Here is a 27,059-nt window from a genome sequence, read left to right as displayed (position 1 = left end):
CAAATCACAGCAAGTGAGAACATAATAAGCATTATAAAAATCTACAGAAATATAATAGCATGCGAGGCAGTGGGAACAATAGGAAATAAGATTACACAGGTTGCAGTCATACCTGACACATAGGAAGATGGTTGTGGTTATTGGAGGTCAGTCATCTCAGCTCCAGGACATTTTTACCGGAATTCTTCATCGTACTGTCCTAGGCTCAATTATCTTCAGCTGCTTTATCAATGATCTTCCCTCCATCAGAAGGTCAGATGTAGGGATGTTCACCAATGACTGCACCATGTTCAGCATCATTCTCATCTCCTCAGATACTGAACCAGACCATGTTCAAATGCAACAAGATCTGGACAATATCCAGGCTTGGGCTAACAAGTCACAAATAATATTCATGCCACACAAATGCTGGACAATAATCATCTCTAATAAGAGACAAATATCACCCCTTGATATTCAATGGCATTACCAATCACTGAATCCCCCAATATCACATTCCTGGGGTTATCACTGACCAGAAACTGAACTGGACTAACCATATAAATGGCAACAAGAGCAGCTCAGAGATAACTCTCCTCCTGACTCCATAAAGCCTATTCACTATCAACAAGGTACAATTCAGGAGCTCTTGTGTGCAGCCCCAACAATACCTCAGAGGCTTAACACAATCAAAGCAAAGCAGCACGCTTGATTGGTACCACATCCACAAACAGTCACTTCCTCCACTGCCAAGACTCAGTAGCAGCGGTGTGTATCATCTACCTGACGTATGGCGGAAATTCACCAAAGGTCCTTAGAGAGCACCTTCCAAACACTAGACTATGACCATCTAAAAGGACAAAGCAGATACATGGGAACACTACTACCAAAAACGAATTTGTCCAAAATACTTTGGATTCTGGAGAAGTACCAACAGATGAAATTGGAAAAAAGCCAATTTTTCATCCTGTTCCAAAAGGGACAGAGAAAAAAAAAGGTTAACTATAGGCCAATTAACTATTATTAAAAAAAATTCATCAGTTACTAAGGCAGTAGTAACAGCACATTTGGAAAATCAAAATCTAATAAAGCAGAGTCAGCATGGCTTCACGAAAGGAAAATAGTGTCTGACTCATTTATTAGAGATTTCTGAGGAAGCCTCAAGCAGAATGGATAGAGGAATCTGTAGCTCTGTTGTATTTGGACTCCTAGAAGGTGTTCAACAACTTCACAAAAGATAAAGTCATAAGAGACCGTGGTGTTGGAGGAAGTATGTTGGGATGGCCAGAGAATTGTCTAATGGGCTAGAAACAGCTAGTGGGGGTAAGGGGTTTCAGGTTAGTGACCTGTAACCAGTGGAGGTTCACAGTGATCAGTGCTGGGACCGCAACTGTTTACAATATATATGGAAGACTTGGAGGAAGGATCGAATGTCCTGTAGCCAAATTTGCATATGACACAGAAATCGATGGAAAGACAAGTTGTGAGAGGAATACAGTTTCCGGAGAGTTATTGATAGCTTAGGTAAGTGGACTTAGCAGTTGGTAAATTGTAAAGTGGGAAAACATGAAGTTGTTCATTTTGGAACAAAAGAACAGTATTATTTAAATGGAGAAAAACTGCAGAAAGCCGTGGCTCAAAAGGACTTGGGGGTACGTGTGCACAAAGTACAGAAAGCTAGCATACAGGTGCAGCAGGTAATCAGGAAGGCTAATGGAATGTAGGCCCTTAGTTCAAGGGAGTTGGGAGTATAAGAGTAGGGAAGTCTTTCTGCAATTTTACAGGTGCTGGCAAGTCCACATCTGGACTGCTGAGGGCAGTTTGGTCCCCTTATTTAAGGAAAGATATTATTTCAGTGGTTCACTAGGAAGATTCCCAGTATGGAAGGACTCTGCTATGAGCAGAGGTTGAACAGGTTGGGGCTCTGTTCACTGGAATTTAGAAGAATGAGAGGTGATCTCATTCAAACATAAGGTTCTTAAGGGGCTTGACAGGGTAAATGCTGAGAGGACGGTTTCTCACATGGGAGAGTCTAGGATCAGAGGACTCAAAACAAAGGGGCACCAGTTTAAGAGATAAGGATGGATTTCCTCGCTTAAAGAATTGTGAGAGTTTAGAACTCCTTATTACACAAGGCTGTAGGATTCTGAGTCATTTTGCTTATCTAAGGCTGAGATAGATTCTTGAACAGTCAGGGAATAAGGGTTACAGGAAAAGGGCAGGAAAGTATACATGAGGACTGTCAGGTCAGCCATGATCTTATTGAGCAGCGTTGCAGTCACAGAGTCAGAGATGTACAGCACGGAAACAGACCGTTCAGTCCAACTCATCCTTGCTGACCAGATATCCTAACCTATTCTAGTCCCATATCCCTCTAAACCCTTCCTATTCATATAACTATGCAAATGCCTTTTAAATGCTGTAACTGTACCAGCCTCCACCATTTCCTCTGGCAGCTCATTCCATACACTCACCACCCTCTGTGTGAAAAAGTTGCCCTTTAGGTCCCTTTCATATCTTTCCCCTCTCACCCTAAACCTATGCCCTCTAGTTCTGGACTTCCCCATCCTGGGGAATATGCCTTGTCTATTTATCCTCTCTGTTCCCGTCATGATTTTATAAACCTCTATAAGGTCACCCCTCAGCCTCTGATGTTCCAGGGAAAACAGCCCCAGCCTATTCAGCTTCTCCCTGTAGCTCAAATCCTCCAACCCTGGCAACATCCTTGCAGATCTTTTCTAAAACCTTTCAAGTTTCACAACATCCTTCTGACAGGAAGGAGACTAGAATTGCACACAATATTCCAGTAGTGTCCAAGGGTTGAATGATCTACTCCTGCTCCTATTTCTTATGGCCTTATAACTTCCGGCAGGTTCCCTACTGAAGACACTCACCGTCCTGACTTAGAAATGCAACAATGTTCCTTCAGCGTCGGTGGTCAAAATCCTGGCATTTCCTTCTTCACATCATTGTGTGTTTACCTACAGCACATGGACTGCAGTGGTTCAAGAAGGCACTTTCTGAGGCGTAACTGGGGACAAGAAAAAATGCTGGCTCAGCCAGCGATGCCCACGTCCTATGAACGAATAAAAAAAAAGACGTGAGGAAACAGTGGGGCGTTTCAAATACAAAACTGGTCAAAATATTTGAGAATTTGAAGCAAAATATGGGAAAATCAACGTCAATTAGGATTGAGCAAGAGATGTGTAAAAATACAAAAAAGAATCTAACACTATACACATTAAATACAAGGAAATTAGTATTTGAAATGAGGTTCAACGTTAGACCATATTGACTACATTCTCTGCAACTTCTACTGGTTATGGTCAGCCCAGCCTTCTTGTTATTGACTGTTCAGGTGCTATCACATGATGATCCAACCCCCTTTCTCTCTCTCAACGTACTGACGTGTCTTGGGAAGTGTTCAGTGTGATCCGGGAACTGCTTATACACGCACCCCACTCCCCTTCGCAACGAGGTACCAGTTTCTCCCCTTAAAAAGAAACGAACGTAACGTGGGGGGGGAAGCAAGTAAGCTACTTTTTTTTTTCCTCTCCTTACAGTATCGAGATGGAAGGAAACGTCTATGGCGCGGCTAAAGCAGGAGGAGCGTTTGACTTAGAGAACTTTCTGAAGCAGCCTCAGACTATCACCCGGGTAGTGAGCTGGGTGAGTTGGACGTGTGTGTGTTGTCGGTGTTTGCAGTCTGGGGTGTGGAGTACATTTTTTGAAAACTTCCCGACTTTTTCCCCAGCCCCTGCCTATTTGTCAATTTCGGAAACTACAAAGTCAGGAAAAAGGTAGAGGGATCTGAAGCTTAAAATCCCAGCTTTGCAAACCTCCCCCCATTCGCAGTTCTGGAGGAGAAATGTGGGGGGGTGGTGGGTCAGTTAGTTTTGCTTTGCGAAATTGTTTGCTTTACGTTGCAATCTACCTCCGTGTTTCCACCCTCCCCCCAAACTATCTCCAACCACTTCCGCATCGGCTGGTACTGGAGGAGTTACAAGTCTTAGGAGCTGGCTTTACAATCAGGAAAGTACTATCCTGCTCTGACATTGGAGGGAGGGCTTGCAGAAAAGGGGAAGGGGGTTGGCGTCGCTGCAGAGGCGCAGGGTTCTTGACATCGGGCAAAAGGAAACACGAGAGCAGGGGTTTTCAGAAGAATTTCCCTCCATCGTTATTCCCTTGTTTCACTGCTGAGATAAATTGGGATTTCAGAATGTCTCAGAAACATGGCTGCTGGTGCTCCCCCTGGGAGTGACATCGCCCCCCTGCACCAGCTCTGTCTCCTTGCACTTCATTACTTCCTGCTGACACAGACAGACCTCAATTACATCGTTTCCTTTATCAAGAAAGTTTTCCTTCTAAAGACCTGTTGCTTCATTTATTGCCGAACAGCTAATGTTTACTTGCTGGTTTTTGTTTTGGAAAGGGAGAATGTGTGACTCAATTTGGCTATTCCTTTACCAGTATGGTCGGGAGATGTTTGTACCTGTTTAACAGCGGGAATGACATGGCTTCTCTTTACAAGAGGTTAAAGTTGAAAATGATATTGCTAACGTTTAGAAGGCTGGTTTGTAAATGTTGCCACTGTCCCTGACATTTTGAGACCTAATTTTAATCTTTTAAAGGGGTATCTGGTTCAAGTTTAATATAATTTCAGATCTTTCTCAGTCCCTAATTAACCAATTTTTCCACTTTCTTCCCTGCTGGTTAACAGACTGTTGAACAGAACCCTCATCTATTAGTGTTGATCCCTCCACAATTTCTCTCTGCAAGTATAACACTGTGCTTTGTTCTGCTTCCTGATGATCTGCCTGTAGATCATGTGAAACACTTGGTACATGTGACAACAAAAATCAGATCTTAACATTGGACAAATACCAAGCAGTGAATGTCATTGTTCAGTAGGATTTCCTTTGGCCTCTGGTTTATGGTAGGTTTGTAGAACATAATTTGTTTCTTTGGTGCCATGCTATAGTTTAGCAGATTTCAAAATTTTGTCAAACAGGTGGTTCTGGCTGTAGCTTGTTAGGATTTGCTCAATTTATTTCCAAGCAAAAGCCACAGAGACAACCTGTTACTGCTGCATCTCCATAGCTTTGCACTGACCATCCAGAGTCTACCTGCCTGGTTTGAGAATTGAGTTAAATGGTTACCTGTCCTCGCTGCACCTTTGACCAATCAGCATGTTCCCTCATACTGTATAAAACAGATGTCTCCCTCTCTTTTCAAGTCTGTTTCTTGCATCCTGGTTTTGAGTGCAAGATGAAACTCCAACTTTTTTGCTTTAAGTATAGTCTAAATTGTTCTACCTGAACGTGTCACTCCTAACCAAGGAGTGGTTACTCTGTAACCAAGCTGGGTGTTATCTTTGTGTTTTTTCAGGTATCACGGTTGCTACAAAGTGATGATGGATGATTTGTTTCTGATTGACTGTTTGTTTCTAAATCCCTAACCTAGTCCTGGAGCCTGTTCCCTTATTTAACTAAACTTAAACTCAAATGACTTGGTCAGTTGCAATTTGAGCGATTGGTCACTATTATACTTAATAAGGTTACTGATTTATAAGTTTCGTGACCAAGGATCGTAGCCCTGGAGTGCCTCTAGACACAACTGAACTTTTAATTACAACATGCTTTCACTTTCAGAAGAGATATATCTGCAATTATCGTTTGGATGTAGTTTGTGGCTTTCTGGAGAGGAACTCTGGAATGTCACACTTGAAGGTGTCAGAAGTTTTAAGGGGAAAATGCACTCCAAAGTGAATTGTAATCCCCTGTGAGTATCTCAGGGCTGTGAGCATGATGGGAGTAAAGGCAACATAGGCAGGAGACATCTTTGCATATACCCCTTTCAAGAATACACAACGACAGGGGTTTCAACAGTAGCCTGTGTGTGCTTGTGGTTTGAAGTGCTGGTGTATACTAGCCAGTGCTTATGTGCTAGTGAGCTCTGAAAGTCACAATTGAAGAGTCATTCACTAGTCACTTCTGCATTGCAGGCAAAGGAAAATTTTTGTGCTTTTAATTGTTGAATGCTAGTCAGTAAGCCAGCTCAAGAGGGAAACGGGACAAAGAAATGTGAACTAACCTGCAAAGTCAATCATCTCAAATTGATTGCTCAGCTAACAGTCCCACTAGTAATTTTCATAAACTAACAAGGAACTGATTTGTTATCTTTTAATTTTTTATCTTCTCTTGGACTTATTTCTCAACACTTTTTTTTTCTCCTGTTTTTAGTAACTAATGAATGTGCACTTTTGTTGAGCCTTGTTTAAATTAGTTCCATGGGAATCCTTTTTTAAATTAAGCTTGTTAAGACTGAGGGGCGGTGAATAAAGATGGGGACCGTTTAGCTGCCCTCATTTGGGACATTCCCACCTGGATCTGGTAATTTCTGAAAGAAATCATCCTTACGAAAGGAGGTTGCTGATTCAGTGAGCAATATTGCCCATCCCTAATTGCCTAGAGGGCAGTTAAGAGTAAACCACATAGTTGCAGGTCTGGAGTCACACATAGGCCAGACCAGCTAAAGGATAACGGATTTCCTTCCCTAAAAGAAATTAGTGAACCAGATGGGTTTTTTTCCAGCAATCGGCAATGGATTTGTGGTCATTAGAGTCTTTAAGATTTTTATTGAATTCAGATTCCACCATCTGCCATGGTGGGATTCAATCCTGGAATTAGGTCCCAATTAGGTCCCTGGGCTAACAGTCCAGTGATAGTCCTGCTAAACCACTATCTCCCCTTAAATTGGGAACCTTTTATCCTGATACTGAAAGGAATCTTTTTCATTCAACTAGGTCTTTCTTCTATTCGTGATCTCTGGATGAATAACTGAATAGCCGTTTGAGGTGTAAGGTGGCTATGACATTACAGTTATTGTTTTGTAATGAGGAAGTGTATGATGCAGAGTATCTCCGTGTACAGCAACCCTTAAGTTTGAGTCCTTCCACCAGTCCTCCCATTTCTCTCACTCCTAGGTAAATATTATTGACTTGTATACAGGATGCAACCAAGTTGAACTTTTTTTAATTGTCAAAATGTAGCCTATTCAATAGTTAATTCAATAATTGACTACTTTGTGATGCTGTACTAAATGGAAACCAAACTCAGTTTGAACGGAAACTAACCTAACTTTTTTGTTTATAAAAGTTTCCAGTAATAATCCAAAAGAGTAAGACTGTACAAAGAAATCTATAAAAGACTGGTTGGGGGAAAATGTTGTTAGAACTGCTTGGACCTCAGAGGTAGTTACATTGGCTTTAAGAACAGGAACATCTTTTTTTTTTCTTGTTATAACCAATTTTACATACTGTCTTGTTGCAATGATAGCTCTCGCTCGCGCGCTGTGTGTGTTTCAGTGTCAAGTTAGATTTTTTTTTTTGCTTGTCATGCTGTACGTTGACATAAACACTTGCCGATGTGTCATTTATCGTCGCTTCTATAGACAGTAGCTCCTGTCCGATCGGGCACGATAACTGTCTTTTGTTAATTATGTAAAATGATAACAACAAAGTTCTGAACTGACCCTTTCCTGTTTCTACCTGAATCTTTCCTTTTTCACTCCCAGTCCTTTCATTAGCAAGGATAAGGCTGGGTTCTCTGCCTTGATGTAACATTTTAGTTTGTGCTGATTATGTCCCTATTAGTGTTTTACATTTAACTCCTAGCTTCTTAACCATTGCTCCCTCTGTTCCATTATTGGCTGCTCATTAAACCCTGGTGGTCCTGAGCCTCGGAACTTCCTACATAGTTTGATTATGTATTTTAAAAGCAACAAACCTTGTCTTTGGCCCTCCAAACTGAATTCTCTAAATGTACCCTGTCCTGATCTTTAGTGTTCCACTCTTTTGATGCTAAGCAATTTGAGATGCATTCCTACATTTGAAGAGCACTTTAGGAGTAATAGGGCCCCTTAAAGATCAACAAGATCATCTACATGTGGAACTCGCGAGATGGAGAGATAATGAACTAGTATTTCATGTTAGTATTTACATTGGAGAAAGATATGGAGGCTGGGATAGTTAGACATAAATATTGATGTCTTGAAAACAGTCCACATTACAGAAGAGGGAGCTGCTGGAAGTCTTAAAAATGGATAAATCCTGGAACCTGATCAAGTTGTTTTTGGAAGTTAGGGAAGAAATTGCAGGGCCTCTATCAGAGATATTTATCTACAGCCACAGGTGAGGTGCTGGAGGACTGGAGGGTATCTAATGTTGTGCCTTCATTTTAAGAACTGCAAGGAGAAACTTGAAGTATAGACTAGTGAGTCTGACCTCATTGGTGGGCACCTTTTTTTTTAAATTGGAGGTGATTCAGGGAGAATTTATATGCATTTGGAGAGGCAGAGACTGATCTTGGGGATAGCCAGTATGGCTTTGTGCATTTGAAATTGTATCTGAAGCTTGACTTGTTTTGAGGATGTGACCAAGAAGATAGGTGATGACTGAGCAGTGAATGGTGTCTGCATGGACTTTAGTAAAACATTTGACAAGATTCTGCATGTTGGACTGGTGGATAACAAAAGATCAATGGGATTCAAGGAGAGCTTGCCAATTGGGTACAAAATTGTCTTCACATTAGAAAACAGGGTAGGGGTGGAAGTTTGTTTTAAGGACTGGAGGCCTGTGACCAGTGGTGTTCTGCAGAGATCGGTGCTGGGTCCACTGTTTTGTCATCTATATAAACACCTTGAATGAGAATATAAAAGGCAAAATTGATAGTATAGTGGGCATGAAGGTTGTCTAAGATTACAAATGGATCTTGATCAGTTGGACCAATGAGCTGAGGTATGGCAAATGGAGTTTAACTTTGAATAAGTGCAAGGTGTTGCATTTTGGTAAGATGACCAAGGGCAAGACTTGTACAGTTAATGGTAGGGCACTGGGAGGCATTGTCAATTAGAGACTAGGGTTTCAGATACATAATTTTTTTGAAAGTTGTCACAGGTAGATAGGGTGGTAAAGACAGCGTTTAGCATGCTTGCCTTCATTTTGAGTATAGGCGTTGGGACCTATAGGATGGTGGTGATGCCTCTTGAGGGATATTGTCTACAGATCTGATTTTCCTGCTTTGGATGGATATTATTATATTGGAAAGGGTTCAGAAGAGATTGATAAGAATGTTACTGTGACTGGAGGGCTTAAGTTGTAGGGAAAAGCTGGGATTTCTTTCACTGGAGAATAAAAGGTTGAGGGGTGACCTTCTAGCAGTTCATAAAATCATGAGGGGCATAGATAAGGTGAATAGCAAAAGTATTTTCCCTCAGGGATGCTCAAGACTAAGGGGCATATTTTTAAGCTGAAAGAGGGAAGAGTCAAGAGGGACCTGAGAGGCTACCTTTTCACACAGAGGGTGATTTGTATGTAGAATGAACTGCCAGAAGAAATGTTGATGATGCAGGTACATTTATAACATTTTAAAAGACATTTGGACTGGTGCATGAACAGGAAAGGTTTAGAGGGATATGGGCCAAATGAAGGCAAATAGGACTAGTTTAGTTTGGGAAACCTGGTTGGCATGGGCCTGTGCTGTATGACTGATTCCTATGAATGAAAATTGTTTGTTTTTGTGTGGAGTGGTGGTGATGAGGTTTAAATGCTTCCAATTGAAGACTCCAAACCGTGTCTGGTTATAAATTGTATGTAATAAACTTCAGTAAAAGTAAATGTTAAAAATAAGCTCAAATTCAACTTAATTTACACTATATGGCAAGAAACTAAATGTCCTCTTCTTAAGTCCCATTGTAAAAAATGAAGAAAGTGTTTACATTTATCCTGAGCCTTTCATGATTTCCACACTTCCAATGCTGTACTCTTGATGTATGGTCTCTGGTGTGATGCAAGGAGACCTGGTTGTCAATGAGGACATAGCAGGAACAGCTTGGGCTGGTTTGAAATGTTGGTTTGGGAGCTACAGTGCCCAGGTGAGAAGGAAACGTGAGCTTCCATTTGGTCTCTTGTCGAAGAGACTTGCAGATCAGACAGTGCTGTGCTGTCTCAATACTGCTCTGGAAACATTAGCTGGGATTATATGCTTGCGTCTCTAAATTGAAGCTTGAGCTCGCAACCTTTTGATCTGGAAGCAAGAGCAATACAACAGAGACAAGGTTTGCGTTTGGCTTCAGGTCACCTGTTCTAATTTGGCCAGCACAACCTGCTTTGCTTTCATTGCTAGCTATGCAAGCTATATTCCTGATAATTCAGGGTCCAATGCAGGCACCGATGCTCAGCCTCCCACCCTGTAGAGTCCACTCTTTCTGGTGCCACATGTGAGCAAGGAGTCATCAGCTATTCGGCCTCTCCACCGTTTACTAAGATCTGATTATAAACTCCATTCCATATGCTCGTCCACCCCCATAACCTTTCGCCCCTTGCTTACAATTAACTTCTGCCTTTTGCCTTTTAAAAATAATCAATTCTCTTTAAGAAGTTGGTGGAAGTGGAATCCCAAAGGGGTTTCAACCCTTTTGAGAGAGAAGACCCATCTCTAATCTGGTTTAAGTGGGCGATCCCTTATTTTTAAATGATGACCATTTGTTTTAGATTTGTCTGTAAGAGTAAGTATCCTCTCCATCCTCTCCTTTGCCAGCACCCCTCCATCCTGGCTGCCTCTGCACTTTGAAACTGCTGTGAGTACAAGCCCTGCCTGTCCAGCCTATCCTACTCGTGCCTCCCTTGACTAGGTATTACTCTGGTAAATCTTCTGAATTGCTTCAATGTATTTACATCCCTTCTTTAAGGTAACCAGTACTGTACACAGCCTCCTGATGTGGTCTCACCAGTGTCTAGTATAACTTAGTCATAGAGATGTACAGCATGGAAACAAGCCCTTCAGTCCAACCCATTCATGCCAACCAGATATCCCAACCCAATCAAGTCCCACCTGCCAGCACCTGACCCATATCCCGCCAAACCCTTCCTATTCATATACCCATCCAAATGCCTTTTTTTAATGTTACAATTGACCCTGCCTTTACCACTTCTCTGGCAGCTCACTCTGTACACCCACCATCCTCTGCATTTTTGAAAAGTTGCCCTTCAGGTCCCTTTTTAAATCTTTCCCCTCTCACCTTCAACCTATGCCCTCTAGTTTTGGACTCCTACCTTCAGGGAAAGACCTTGGCTAGTCATCTTTTTCTGTGCTCCTTTTATGATTTTATAAACTTCTTATACAGTCACCCTCCCAGCCTCCTATGCTCCAGGGAAAAAGTCATAGCACCTCATTACAATTCAAGCCTTCCAGTTCTGTAATATCCTTGTAAGTCTTTTTCTGCACCCTTTCCAGTTTAATAACATCCTTCCTATAGCATGGTGATCAGAATTGTATGCAGTACTCCAAATGTAGCTTTAACAATGTCTTGTACAGCTATAACATGATGTCCCAACTCCTGTACTCAATGCAGTGACTGAAGGCAAGTGTGCCAAATACCACCTTCACCACCCTGTCTACCTGTGATGCCATTGTTAAGGAAGTGTGTACCTGCACCCCTAGGTCTGTTTGTTTGACCACATTCTCTAGGGCTCTACAATTAATTGTGCAAGTCCTTCCTTGGTTTATCTTGCCAAAATGCAACACCTCACATTTAGCTGGGTAAAACTCCATCTGTCACTCCTTAGCCCAGTTGCTCTAGATCCCATTGTACTTGAAGATAACCTCCTTAATTGTCCACTACACCACCAATTTTGGTGTCATCTGCAAGTTAAATTGTATAAATGACTAACAATAGTGGTCCTAGCACCGATTCTTGTGGCACACTGCTGGTTACAGGCCTCTAGACTGAACAGCTCTCTACCACCACCATCATCTGTCTCCTACTGTCAAGCCAATTTTTGTATTCAATTGGCTAGCTCACCTTGGGTCATAATTTCTAAAATATAGTCCTGTGATCCAACCTTACTAACCAGTCTATCATCTGGACTTTAACAAGGCCTTATAGATTTATTAGAAATTCAGTCAAGACTCCAGTCTCCATCTCTGGGAAAATGTTATAAATAGTCCATATTCAACGTTATTGGAATGCAAGCATCGTGTGTTTCTTGATGAATAAACAGTCATTGAGAAAGTGTTGCCAGTGCTGTGTAAACAAACACAGGGAAATGTCATGTGGAGTGTCTAGTTTTCAAATTCAAACCTAAGTTTGTCAGGGTTGCCAACAATTCAAAGTTGTTTTGGATTCTTCAAAAATTAACGATTAATGCCTAGAGCATAGTTGCAAGTCAACCAGGAGAAACATCGCCAGCGCTTTATTTTCAATTTCTCTTGATCTATAATTCTGTGAGATATTACAAAAATTTTTATATGACTGGATCTTGCAGTTGGTGAGAAATCATGTGATGAAACAGGCAGGGAATAACTCCAGCCAGATTTGGCAGCTTGCTGTTTCAGTGGAAAAACAAGTTGGATGCAAACATAAAACTAAGACCCCATGACCTTTTTGAAACATTGAGCTCTGATTGTTGATCTGACCAAGAGTTTACTCGCTGAGTAATTGCTCAGTGAATAAAGGCTGTAGGCTTTAGGGGTTTTGGATAATACCATAGATGTGGGAAAAGCTGGTAGATGCTGTTTGAACCATCAGATTCAGTAATGTCGTCTGCCCCAATTAAAATGCACAATACTGTCTCAAACTTGAAGCATGCTGATCTTGCGTTATGAGAACTTTGAAGTCTTATTGTGAACTGTGGTTGATTCTAATAGAATATTAATGTTTATTAAATTAAAATATTAGTGCTGTCCAATGATTCAGACTTGTTTCATGTGATTTATAACAACAAGCTATCCATGTCACAGGTTTGGAAAAGAGATTTTCCTGCATGAATGTGATATATTCTCAAGTCAGTTTATTTTAAGAAAAACGTCATATTCAAGTTATTTTAGCCCAAGTTATGGGGAAGCTGAATAGGCTGCAGCCTTTCCCTGGAGGCTAAGGAGTGACCTTTACAGAAGTTTATAAAATCACGAGGGGCATGGATATGATGAATAGCCAAGGTCTTTTTTTTTTCTAGTTTTGGACTCCCCACACTGAAGGTTTAAGGTGAGCAGGGAAAGATTTTTAAAAAGAGACTTAAGGGGCAACATTTTCACGCAGAGGGTGATACATGATTGGAGTGAGCTGCCAGAGGAAGTGGTGGAGGCTGGTACAATTACAACATTTAAAAGGATCTGGGTGGGTATATGAATAGGAAGGGATTGGAGGGATATAGGCCAAATGCTGGCAAATGGAACATGTCAGTTTGGGATGTCTGGTCGGAATGGATGAGTCTGAATGGAAAAGTCTGTTTCCGTGCTCTGACTCTTCAGTACTGTGTTCTCCCTTTGTTTTTTAATTTTGTTTAAGTAGAAACCTGTTGGTGACTTAGAATCCAGTTTCCAGCAACCCTGCAGAGATCGTCCTTCACACACTAAATTAAGTAACCGCTGCAGCTTGGCTTTCCAATCATTGATATTATCAAGGAGGTGCTGCTGGTCCACTCTCTCCACCTCCCTACTGATGTGCTTTTATCAAGCTGATGGCATTGTGTGACAGTCAGAAGCAACAAAAGACCCATCTTTGGATTTTTCCCAGAAATGACTTATTTTATTGTGAATTTTATGTAAAAGCAAGGTTACACTTTTTAAAAGTTTTAAATGGATTTAAGGTGGGTATGCTACACAGCTTAAAAATCTAAAATTCTTGCATAGACCACCTGATCTGAATTAGCAGTTTTGTATTTAAATTCTTTAGGACATCTCCGACTCCTAGTCGTACAGTTGTGCTGCAGGGAGGCTCCTCGTTGATGCTTGATGCACCTTAAGTCAGCAGTTTCTCGTGGCTTAATTGTCAATACCCTTCTCAAAATTTATAAATTAAGTAAGTTATTTGTCAGAGAGCTGCACAGCACATTGAGAATGGGGAGTGCAGTGCTAGTGTGCAAGCCTGCCACCGCTAGTAAACTTGGTACTCAGAAGTGCCCACTGCTGCCCTTGCCCAGATACTGACTTGGGATCCAGTGGAATCTGTGCAAATGCAATTTGCTTCAGAACAAAACCTTTTTTAGAAGCCCTGAAATTTATCAAGCAGCAAGAGTCCTTGTGAATTCTGTTGTGATTGGTTGTGAGACGTGTCCATTTTTAGATATGGCATTCAGTTTTGTAGCTGCAAGAGTGGAGTGGTCACATTTCCACAAGTATATGGTATTATGGGTCTTGTATGTTGTCTTTAAATTCTTTAGGACATCTTGCAGCCATTATAGTTATATGTAAAAGAAAGGCACAGCACAATAATTTTGGATTTTCTTTTTTGCTTTCTTTCAGGTCTTTTCAATAATTGTATTTGGCTGCATCACAAGTGAGGGTTACATAAATTCACATGAAACTTCACAGCTGAAATGTATCTTCAATCAGAATGTGGATGCTTGTCACTATGGTGTAGGAATTGGAGTGATTGCATTTCTCATTTGTATAGTCTTCTTTGGTCTTGATGTCTACTTTCCTCAGATCAGCAATGCTGACCAACGCAAGCACATCGTTATGGCTGACCTTGGAATTTCAGGTAGAAAGTTATTTTTTTTAATCTAAATTTAAAATAAATGCTGCCTGACCTGCTTTGTGACTCTGATCTCCAGCATCTGCAGTCCTCACTTTCGCCCCATCAGGAATCTGTCAAAAGCCTTCACTATACAAGGACTCTGCCCCAAACTCAGTGACGAGGATTCTAAGATACTCAACCCTGAAAGTCCTCCTTATCTCAGTCTTAAATTGACACTCCTTTATTTTTCTCTGGTCCTAGACTCTCCCATGAGGGGAAGTATCCTCTCCCAGCATAAGCCCTTCAAGCCCCTTAACAATCCTATCTTTCAAAGAGATCACCCCTCATTCTTCTTCACTCCAATGAATAGTCCCAATATGTTCAACCTTTGCTTGTAATGCAATTCTTCACATTAGAGGTCATCCCGGTAAACTTTTTTTGAACACCTCCATTGAAATAATATCGTTCCTTTTGCACTTAGGGGTCCAAAGTTGCACACAATACTCTGGATGTGGTCCTGCTAACACCTTGTACATTTGCAGAATGACTCCCTAACACTTATATGCCACCTCCCTTGAAACAAGGATCAACGTTCCATTAGCTTTCCGACCACCTGCTCCTTTGTGTGCTAGCTTTGTGTTTTGTGCATAAGTATCCCCAAGTCCCTTTTGCATTGCAGCTTTCTGCATCATAGAGTCATAGAGATGTACAGCATGGGAACAGACTCTTTGGTCCAACCTGTTTCTTCCCTGGTTGTGCAACTGATTTTGTTCAGGCTGTGGTGCTGTACACGACAGCTTGTATCCTTTGAGAGAAAATCAACAATGCTAGTAAAAAGCAAAATACCGAGGATGCTGGATATCTGAAGTAACCACATGACTGCAAGAGGAACTCTGCAGGTCTGGCAATATCTACGGAGAGAGCTTGAGTTAACGGCTTTTGGGTCTGGTGTGAATCCATTATGCAACGGTCTTCTGGGTGGTGGTATTTCACAGGCAATCTGTCTTTTTAAATTTTTTTTTGTTGGTGTAGAAGATTTTTGTAATACTTATTGCTTGACTTAGTTATTTGCATTGTATGAAGTGCTGTTCTTCCTCTTTTCCCCCTATGGTGGATTTAATGTTTATGCTGGAATGGTTATGTTGTGATACACTGTCTCTCTGGGCAGTTATTCTACCATTGTCTCCAATGACTAATACTTCCAGCCATGCTACTGAACCTCTGCAACAAATTTTTGTAACTATCTTCTTACCTATCATCTCTTGACCTCTTTTTTTTTTGTTATTTACAGTTCTTGGCTTGAAAGTTTAATAATTGGCAGAACCTGTTATTTGATTTACTTTTTTCACCTGCTTTTAAAGTATAATTTAACAAAAAAAGTTTGACTTGGGTGTTGCTGGCTAAAGTCATTTAATGTCCAGAGGACAGTTAGGAATCAACCATATTACTGTGGGTCAGGAGTCCATAGCAGACCAGTAAGGACAGCAGATTTCCTTATTGTGAACCAGATGTATTTTTACAAAAGATGTGCAGGTTAAGTGGATTAGCCATGGGCAATGCAGGGTTTCAGGGATGGGGTTGCATCTGGGTGGGATACACTTTTGGAAGGTTGGTGTGGACTCAATGGGCCAAATGGCCTGCTTCCACACTGTCGGGATTCTGATTCTCAAAGAATCAAGTGTTTTTATTTTAAAATTCAGATTTTAAAAAAAAATTTAATTCGGATCTCACCATCTATCACGATGGGATTTGCATCCATGGCTCCAGAACTTTACTAGTCCAGTGACATAACCACAACTTCACCACCTTCCCAATATCTGCCATTTAATGTAGTTGACTAGCAGCTCTGAACCTGACCTACTGAATCTGGTAGTAGGAGCTTGATTTTTTTTTTGTCCCCCCAGCCACATCCCTCTACCCAAAACAAAAAAAGTGGTCAAGAGTGGCTTGCAAATCTATCACTGCAAAACTCTGACTCCTAGTCGTACAATTGTGCTGCAGGGAGGCTCCTTGTTGATGCTTGATGCATCTTAAGTCAGCTGTTTCTCATGGCTTATTTGTCACAACCCTTCACAAAATTTATAAATAAAATAAATTTCAAACATTGCTTCCTGAATGTAAACCTCATGCAGTTTTGTATCAGAGTCTAGGATGTCCCAGGTCTGACTCTTTGAGCTTTGCTTGACTGTGATCTTGAAGTAATGAGGTTAGTTACCAACTAGTTACATGCGTTTTTTTGTTTTCAGTCATTTGCTGCATGACATTGCACGGAAATCAAACCAAATATTAATATCATGATCTGGGTGAGAGCAAAAGACGGTCAGTCCATCTCACCTATACTGTTCTTGAGATTTGGATTTTTTTGAAAAATCTACCTTCCTGCTCATAATCCTCCACTTGCTGGAAGTGGATTTACCAATTATTTCTTTTATAATAATGTTTATTTCCTTAATTCTGGGTCCTAATGAATAGTCTTAAATCCACTTTTGCTGGATCAGTGAAACACTTTTTTTTTAAAGAAGAGATCATACCCTAGCTATCCTCCCCTGCCAATCCTTCAAATTTTTTTTCCATATAAACAGTCTTTCCTATAGCTTGTCTCCCTCAGCATCTGAATCAGTCTCGTACCACTGACCTTGCTCCAATAAACCTACCATTCCTCTAAGCAACGCTGAACTCTGTGCTTCAGCACAGCCTCACCAAGACCTGATGCAGCTTCAGCAGCCCCTCCTTAGACTTGCAGGTCACAGACCCAGCCGTTCCTGCAGTCAGCAAGCACTGATCCTACCTCTGGCCAATCCCACAAAACACTCCATCCTGTTCCTGCTGTTGCCTTGTGTACGTCACCAATTCTCTCACACACACTTCATAGTCTTGCTGCCATCTGCTGCTGTGAATTACACTTCCCTTATTGAATTTGAGGTGAGGCGTTCTGCAGCAGGTAGCTTTACCACTTGTCATAGTCAGAGATATACAGCATGGAAACAGACCCTTGGGTCCAAGTCCTCCATGCTGACCAGATATCCCAACCCAATCTAGTCCCACCTGCCCACACCTGGCCCATATCCTTTTACATCCTTCCTATTCATATACCCATCCAGATAACTTGTAATTGTTGCAATTGTACCAGCCTCCACCACTTCCTCTGGAAGCTCATTCCATACACTTACCACCCTCTATGGAAAAAGTTGCCCCTTTTTAGGTGTCTCTTATCTTTCCCCTCTCACCCTAAACCTCTGCCCTCTAGCTCTGGACCCCCCCTCCCCCCCAAACAAAATAGACTTTGTTTACTTATCCTATCCATGCCCCTCATGGTTTTTTTAAAACCTCTATAAAGTGACCCCTCCACCTCCGCTCCAAGGAAAACGCCCCCAGCCTATTCAACCTCGCCCTATAGCTCAAATCCTCCAACCCTGGCAACATCCTTGTAAATCTTTTCTGAACCCTTTCAAGTTTCACAACATCTTTCCAATAGGAAGGAGACCAGAATTGCACGCAATATTCCAACAGTAGCCTAACCAATGTCCTGTACAGCTGCAACATCACCTCCCAATTCCAGTACTCCATGCTCTGACCAATAAAGGAAGCCTACCCAATGCCTTCACTATCCTATCCACCTGCAACTCTAATTTCAAGGAGCTATGAACCTGCACTCCAAGGTCTCTTTGTTCGGCAACACTCCCTAGGACCTTACCATTAAGTGTATAATTGCTTTCCCAATATGCAGCATTTCGCATTTATCTGAATTAAACTGCATCTGTCACTTCTCGGCCCATTGGTCCATCTGATCAAGATTCCATTGTAATCTGAGGTAACTTTCTTTCCTGTCCACTACACCTCCAATTTTGGTGTCATCTGCAAACTTATTAACTATACCTTTTTTTTCTTTTTTCTCACATCCAAATCATTTATATAAAAAGTAGTGGAACCAGCACCGATCCTTGTGGCGCTCCACTGGTTACAGGCCTTCAATCTGAAAAAAAATCCTCCTCCACCACCCTGTCTTTTGAGCCAGTTTTGTATCCAAATGGTGACTACTTGTATTCCATGAGATCTAACCAGTCTCCCGTGGGGAACCTTGTCGAATGCCTTACTAAAGTCCATATAGATCACATCCATTGGTCTGCCCTCCTCAATCTTCTTTGTTACTTCCTCAAAAGACTCAGTCAAGTTTGTGAGACATGATTTCCCATGCACAAAGCCATGTTGACTATCCCTAATAAGTCCTTGCCTTTCCAAATACGTGTACATCCTATCCTGTCCCTCAGGATTCCCTCCAACAACTTGCCCACTATCAACGGTCTATAGTTCCCTAGCTTGTCCTTACCATCTTTCTTAAATAGTGGCACCACGTTTGCCAAACTCCAGACTTCTGGCGCCTCACCTGTGACTATCAATGATACAAATATCCCCACAAGGGGCCCGGCAATCATTTCCCTAGCTTGCCACAGAGTTCTATGGTACACCTGATCAGGTCCTGGGGATTTATCCACTTTTTATATGTTGCAAGACATCCTGCACTTTCTCCTCTGTAATATGGATATTTTTCAAGATGTCACCATCTATTTCCCTACATTCTATATCTTCGATGTCCTTCTCCACAGTAAACATTGATGCAAAGTATTTGTTTAGTATCTCCCCCAGCTCCACACAAAGGCCGCCTTGCTGATCTTTGAGGGGCCTTATTCTCTCCCTTGTTGCCCTTTTGCCCTTAATAGATTTGTGAAAACCCTTTGTATTCTCATTAACTCTATTTGCCAAAACTATCTTATGGCCATTTTTTTTACCCTCCTGATTTCCCTCTTAAGTATACTCCTACTTCCTTATACTCTTCTCGGGATTCACTCGATCTATCCTGTCTATACCTGACATATGCTTCCTTCTTTTTCTTAACCAAACCCTCAATTTCTTTAGTCACCCAACATTCCCTATTCTGGATTAGTGGTGCTGGAAGAGCACAGCAGTTCAGGTAGCATCCAAGTAGCTTCAAAATCGACGTTTTGGGCAAAAGCCCTTCATCAGGAACATTCCCTATACCTACCAGCCTTTCCTTTCACCCTGACAGGATTATACTGTCTCTGGATTCTCATTATCTCATTTCTGAAGGCTTCCCATTTTCCAGCTGTTTCTTTACCCACAAACATCTGCCCCCAACCAACTTTTGATAGGCTAATTTTGATGGTATAAGCAAAAACTTTCTCCAATTTGAACTTCAACTTTTAGAACTGGTCTAACCTTTTCCATCACTATTTTAAACTAATAAAATTATGGTCGCTGGCCCCATAGTGCTCCCCCACTGACACCTCAGTCACCTTCCCTGCCTTATTTCCCACGAGTAGGTCAGGTTTTGCACCTTCTCTAGTAGGTACATCCACATATTGAATCAGAAAATTTTCTTGTACTTGATTAACAAATTCCTCTGCATCTTAAACCCGAACACTCTGGCAGTCCCAGGCTATGTTTTAAAATCCCCTGCCATAACCACCCTAATTATTTTTACAGATAACTGGGATCTCCTTACAAATGTTTCTCAATTTCCTGCTGACTATTAGGGGTCTATTACAATCCCAGTAAGGTGATCATCCCTTTCTTATTTCTCAGTTCCACCCAAATAACTTCCCTGGATGTATTTCTGGGAATATCCTCCCTCAGCACAGCTGTAATGCTATCCCTTATCAAAAACTCCACTCCCCCTCTTGCCTCCCTCTCTTCCTTCCTGTAGCATTTGTATCCTGGAATGTTAAGCTGCCAGTCCTGCCCATCCCTGAGACATGTTTCTGTAATTGCTATGATATCCCAGTTCCATGTTCGTAAGGATGTCCTGAGTTCATCTGCTTTCCCAATTAGGCCCCTTGCATTGAAATAAATGCAGTTCAATTTATTGGTCCTACCTTGTTCTCTGCCTGCCCTGTTTTGTTTTTGTTTTTTGTTTTGTTTCACTTCTGTTCTCAACGGTACCAGTCTCAGTTTGATCTCTTTCCTCCACATCTCTCTGGGCCCCACTCCTGCTCCTTACTAGTTTAAAATCCTCCCGATCAGCTCCAGCCAATCTCCCTGCCAGTGTATTGGTCCCCTTCCAATTCAGGTGCAATCTGTTGTTCTTGTACAGGCCACTTCTCCAGAAGAGATTCCAATCATCCAAAAATGTGAATCCTTCTCCCATACACCAGCTCCTCAGCTAAGCAGTCATCTGCTTTATCCTCCTTTCCTACACACTCTAGCTTGCAACATTGGGAGTAATCCAGATATTACTACTCTCTAGGATCTCCTGTTTTTTAAAAAAAATTCCAGCCTAACTCTGTGATCTCCCTTCAGAATCTCATCCTTTTCCTTTTCCTATGTCGTTGGTTCTAATGTGTACAATGACCTCCTGCTGGGCCCTCTCACCCTTGAGAACACTCTGCACCCTCTCTGAGACATCCTTGATCCTGGCACCAGGGAAGTAACACACCATTCTGCTTTGTCACTGGCCACAGAAATGTCTGTCTTTGTCTTTGCCTCTGACTAGAGAGTCCCTATTGCAATTGATCACTTAGAACCTGACGCACCCCTCATTGCATTAGAGCCAGTCTCCATGCCAGAAACTTGGCTGTTCATGCTACATTCCCCTGAGAATCCATCAACCCCCTACATTTTCCAAAACCACATGCTTGTTCGAAATCTGGTTAGCCACAGAAGATTCCTGCACTACCTGCCTATCTCTGAGTTGACCCATCTATGTAGCTGTATCTGCATCTCTTTTCCTTCCTATAACTGCCTTCCCTCTCACTCTTTGCTCTTGTAAATTCCTCCATTGCCTCTAACTGATCCAGTCGTTCTGATTAGGATTCACAACCAATGGCATTTACTACAGATATAATCCTTAGTAACCCACAAACTCTCCCTGATCTCCCATGTCTGACAAGAAGAGCATTTGATTCTGCTAGGGGCCATTTTTTTTTTTTTTTTGCTTCTTACAATCTGCAGACCCAGAGATTAGCACCGTCTTATTCCTCTACAAAACACTGCTCCAGAGTAACTTCAAAATATAAGCCATAAAGTATTAAGTTTAATCACGAAGCATATCTCAAAACATAATCAAGAAAGCACCCACTCTACTGCAAACTTTCTGTAAGGCCTCACTTAAAACTGTGCACTTATTTGTTTCTGTGACGAGACCTCTCCAAGCAGGTCCCTTCAAAATCCGTTGTGAATTTCACCGTTTGTTAACTTTCCCAGATGCACGCTAATGTCCAGCGATACATGAATTTAACAGCAAAAGCAGTAACTGTGTGTGTCTGTGGTGCTGCCTTTATCTGTTCCCTCCCTTTTAAAAGTGCTGTTGTTTTGGAGAAAAAAGTCAAAGCAAGGTGTGAACCCCTAATTACATTGCATGTATCGGAGTAAGAGGTCTATTGTTGACCACAGTTCAATTTAAATTTTTCTTTTGCACCAATCTCCAGTATGTGTAATAACATAGGTCGTTGTCTGTTTAATGCCTGCACTGGTGCTGGTTTGTGAGTAATTGCTAATAAGTTGACCTGTTTGTGCTGTTGTCCTCACAGGCTGCTGGACCTTCCTGTGGTTTATTGGCTTTTGTTTCCTCACCAATCAATGGGTGTCAACAACTATTACCCCAGATGTAGGTGCGGATAGTGCACGGGCTGCCATCGCCTTTACATTTTTCTCCATTTTCAGCTGGGTAAGTACGAGAGCTTGTTCTTCGGTTTTCTTCATCTATACCTAAGGGGCAATGTTTTCACACAGGATGGCACATGTATGGAATGAGCTGCCAGAGGAAGTGGTGGAGGCTGGTACAATTAGAGCATTTAAAAGGCATCTGCATGGATATGAGTAAGAAGGGTTTAGAGGGATACGGGCCAAGTGCTGGCAGGTGGGACTAGATTAAGTTGGGATATCTTGTCAGTATGGACAAGTTGGACTGACTGGTCTGTTTCCACGCTATGTATGACTCTATTGAAATAGACATGTAGAGACTATTTTAACACCAATGTACCACATCCTTTGGGATTCTTCCCTCCTCCCCAGGATAAGGTTTGTGTAAATATTTTTGCAGTTCTTCAGGGGAAGAGAAAGGTGGGGGGGCATCAGTCTAAAACTTGAGGGCATCAGTTTAAGGTGAGCATGGAAAGAATAAAAGGGAACCTGTGGGGCAACTACTTTCTCCCCACAGGATGGTACACATATGGAAGTGGTTGAGGTGGGTACATTAACAATTGGGCAAATACGTGATAGGAAAGGTGGAGAAGGGTATGGGCCAAGTGCAGGGAAATGGGGTTAGTGTGAGTGGACGTATGGATCAGTTTGGACTGAAAAGCTGGTCTTTATGCTGTAAGGCTGTACAAAACATTGCAATGATGTGCCAGTATTTCGTTGGAAAAATTACTGACGATAGCAGAGCCAAGTTGCACAACTTTAGTTTGATCCCTGGCCTGTATTGAATTATGACTGTAGAGTTGGCCATCGGAGATGTTGACAGCCTGGATTGCTGTGCAAACCACATGCAAGGAAGGTGGACAAAGACTGGGTGAATGTCAGGGAGTACTATACTGTCTCTGTTCCAGTCTAAAGGAATGGCCCATAAACAGTACCACCAAAGCTTCCTATGGATAAAACCTGAAGGGTGAGCAAGCCTACAGGATGGCATCTAATCGTGATTAAGCACCTCCAGATAGTTCTGATGAGTCACTGGACTCCATGTCAACTCTACTTTCTCCCACGCGTGCTGCTAAACCTACTGAGTTTCTCCAGCAATTCCTGTTTCTGTTTCAGATCTTCAATATCTGCAGTTCTTTGGTTACTTTTACTGGCTGACGTGTGACTCCAGACACCTGGCAATGTCACTGACAATTTTTAATGACCTCTAGCCAGCCATGCAGTTAGAGATGGGCAACAAATGTTGATCTTGCCAATTTCGTGGAAGAATATAGATTTTTTTTTTAAAAGCTCCTACAAAGGGGGGAAACTGCATACATTTTATAAAAATAACAAATTTCAGTCACATCTGATTATTATTCCATTAGCAAGAATGGCAAAAATGTTGATACTCAGTTAAACAAACCATTTCAATTTTTTAAAAAAAAAGTAATGTATAGTTTTTTTGCTCTGGAAGGCTTAGCAAGTTAACCTTGAGATGAAGAATTGCAGAGCTGTGAGTGCCATTGAGAATGGCATTTGGGTGATTTGGCACTCAAACTGTTCTAACTGGCTTTACTGGAGAAAATCTGCAAAAAAAACATTAGCTAACAGAACTATATGGTTATACTATGAGTCACAACTAATTTAACTTAGTTCAAACCTGATTATTAATAGGTACAAGAAAGGTATGATTAGTACAAGAAAGAGATGATGTTGAACTTGTATAGAATACTCAGCTGTAATATTGTATACCGTTGTGGGGGCCTCATTATCAAAAAGCTATGAATGTATTGGAGAGTGTGCAGAGGCAATACCTGGATGGTTGCAGGGATGAGGGACTTCACTTATGGAAATAGATTGATAAAGTTGAGACGATCTCCTCAGAGAAGGAGGTTTTAAGAGGAAAAACATTTTTCAAAATTGTGGGCTGAATACAGTAAATAAGAATGAAGTGTCCATAAAGGAACAAGGACAGAAGGATAGGGATTTAAAGTGATATGGGAAAGTAACCAGGATGAAGGGAGGACAAAGTGAGGACACAGTAAGTACTGAGGGTTTGGAATGATTTACCTGGAAATGTTGAACCAGTCTCCACTAAGGCATTTGAAGATGTTGGATGATGATTTGGTTTAAAAAATAGTAATGTGCAAGGGTATGGGGAAGGAGCAGGCAAGTGATGCTGGGTAATGATGAGCCAGTGTAGGCGTGATGGGTCAAATATCCTCATTCTGAGTTGTAAAATTGCTGTCATTCTTAAGATGATGTAATCAGAATGGGGCTGCTAAAATGTTTAGTTGGATTTTTCAATTGAGAAATAAAACAATTAAATTAAGATAGTCTGTGTTCATTATAAATGTTTGTTTGTGGTGTTTTCTTGAAATTGAATGCACACCATTCGTGGGTGGCACAGTGGTTAGCACTGATGTCGCACGGTGCCAGAGTCCCAGGTTCAATTCCCACCTCGGGCAACTGTCTGTGTGGAGTTTGCACATTCTCCCTGTGTCTGCATGGGTTTCCTCTGGGTGCCTGGTTTCCTCCCATGGTCCAAAAATATGCAGGTTAGGTGAATTGGCCATGCTAAATTGCCCAAAGTGTTAGGTGAAGGGGTAAATGTAGGGGACTAGGTCTAGGTGGGTTGCTTTTCGGAGGGTCAGTGTGGACTTGTTGGGCCGAAGGGCCTGTTTCCACACTAGGTAATCTAATTACTCAGATATTGATATTTTACCAGCTTCCTAAAAGCTAAAAAGGAAACAATTATTTAATTAGGCAGACTTTTCAATTCATCAGTTGCTAATTCAGTGCATCAGGTCAAATACTTACTGCTCGTTTTTTTTTTAAGTCTTAGAAAAATAATCCATGTTAGGCAAAGTGAGTTTATCTCTGGGGATCAAGCTACTTCCCAAGTCAACTGCTTTGTATTGATTTCAGGAATGGTCTGAATTGCTTGAATACTTCCTGATGCTGCTAATTGGGGTCAAGAGACCCATGTTTGTGTGTGGGTTGGATCATTAAATGCCTGTGAACTGAAACAATTAGTTTCATCAAACACCATTCCAAACGTTAAACTGTCATATCTACTATGTTGATTCCTTCTCCATCAAAGTAAAGGGTGGTAGCAATACTAAAATTGGCTTAAAGACCAGAAAATTGCCATTTATTTCAGTAGAGAAGAGTTCTGATCAACTTCTCACTACTTCTTGAGAAGCTAAAGAGTAGATCAGGAAAATAAAGAATTGCCTTATTTAATTACACAATTGCTTCAAAAAGTTCCTCTTATGCTGTTCAAGGGTCTTGTAAGGTATCCAGGTGGTAGACTAATGAGTAAGGTTAGATCACATGGGGTTCAGGGTGAGTTTGCCAATTGGATACAAAATTCTCTTCATGGTAAGAGACAGGGTGGTAGTGGACACTTGTTTTTCAGACCGGAGGCCAGGATATTGTTGGGAATGGAAGGTTTGAATTATAAAACGGGAGGTTTTTTTCATTAGAGCATAGGAGGAGGTTGATAGGTGACTTTTTATAGACATTCAAAAAAAAATCATGAAGTATAGGGAAGGTGAATAACCAGGCTCTCTTCCATAGGATTGGAAAGTTCAAAACCAGGGGTTATATGTTTAGTGAGAGGTGAAAGTTTTTAAAAAGATTACAAAGGACAGCTCTTTTACACAGTTCATGTGTGGAATGAACTGTCAGAGGAAGTGGTGGAAGCAGGTACAGTTAAACGTTTAGACATCTGGATAAGTTCATGAATATGAAAGGTTTGGAGGGATTTGGGCCTAGCTTAGGCAGGTGGAACTAGTTTAATTTTTGGGAACATGGTTGGTGAAGACAGGTTAGACCAAAGGGTCTGTTTCCATTCTGTATGACTCTGTGCATTAAATGGCACAACTCCTCAAAATCTGGGCCTAGTCTTGTGATTTGTCTCTTTTGTACCCCACCTCACCACAAAATTCATAATCTAAAGGTGCTTACAGATGTAACATGACAGGCAGGTTGTCTGATCTCCAGTGATTGCAATTGGATGTCACGTTCACTTCAGTAAAAGAAGGTATAAGCTTTTACTGGAATTTTGGTGGACCAATTGTTAAAATGGCCTAAAATTGTTACCCCTGTTAAAGGTCTTTGAAACTTCAAAGAGTTTCCTCTATTTGTCACTTAAATAGAAATGTACAGCATGGAAACAGACCCTTCGGTCCAACCAATCCATGCTGACCAGATATCCCAACCCAATCTAGCCCCACCTGCCAGCACCCTGGCCCATATCCCTCCAAACCCTTCCTATTCATATACCCATCCAAATGCCTTTTAGATGTTGCAATTGTACCAGCCTCCACCACTTCCTCTGGCAGTTCATTCCATACATGTATCACCCTCTGTGTGGAAAAGGTTGTCCCTTAGGTCTTTTTTTTTAATATCTTTTCCCCCCCTCACCCTAAACCTATGCCCCCTAATTCTGGATTTCCCCCACCACTGGGAAAAGACTGTCTATTTATCCTATCCATGCCCTTCATAATTTTGTAAACCTCTGAGGTCACCCCTCAGCCTCCGACACTCCAGGGAAAACAGCCCCAGCCTGTTCAGCTTCTTCCTATAGCTCAGATCCTTCAACCCTGACAACATCCTTGTAAATCTTTTCTGAACCCTTTCAAGTTTCACAACATCTTTCCAATAGGAAGGAGACCAAAATTGCGCACAATATTCCAGCAGGATAGAGATGCCTTCTTTCAGCTTGTTTTGTTTCTGCAGTCAGAAATCTGTACTGTTTGAAAAAGCTCTTGAAATATAAGCTGACAATTAGTTGATGGAATTTGATAGCTGGTAGTCCATATTTTATACTACAAGCATCTGACAGTCCTGCGTAGCACTTTCCCACCATTGATATCTCTAAGTGATGCTTAGGTTGAAAAATGTTAATTGCTGTCAAA

At 41.5% G+C, this 27,059-nt stretch overlaps 1 protein-coding gene across 2 annotated transcripts in view; it reads left to right on the top strand.

Moving 5' to 3' along the window:
* syngr2b (synaptogyrin 2b) overlaps positions 1-27,059 on the top strand; it is a 69,265-nt gene that overhangs the window by 35,762 nt on the left and 6,444 nt on the right. Inside the window, exons 1-4 of one of the 2 annotated variants that reach the window (XM_072558739.1) lie at positions 3,353-3,457; positions 3,543-3,648; positions 14,283-14,520; positions 22,041-22,177. In XM_072558739.1, the coding sequence (XP_072414840.1) occupies positions 3,550-3,648; positions 14,283-14,520; positions 22,041-22,177 (474 nt within the window). In that variant the 5' untranslated portion in view covers positions 3,353-3,457; positions 3,543-3,549. Of the gene's footprint in view, positions 1-3,352; positions 3,458-3,542; positions 3,649-14,282; positions 14,521-22,040; positions 22,178-27,059 lie in introns of those variants that run through there. The other variant, XM_072558740.1, reaches the window with a different exon arrangement.

Source organism: Chiloscyllium punctatum, chromosome 39 (assembly GCF_047496795.1).
Source record: "Chiloscyllium punctatum isolate Juve2018m chromosome 39, sChiPun1.3, whole genome shotgun sequence".
NCBI classification, from domain to species: Eukaryota; Metazoa; Chordata; class Chondrichthyes; order Orectolobiformes; family Hemiscylliidae; genus Chiloscyllium; species Chiloscyllium punctatum.
The sequence above is the reverse complement of the archived record's forward strand: the minus strand, read 5'-3'. Positions and strand labels throughout refer to the sequence as shown.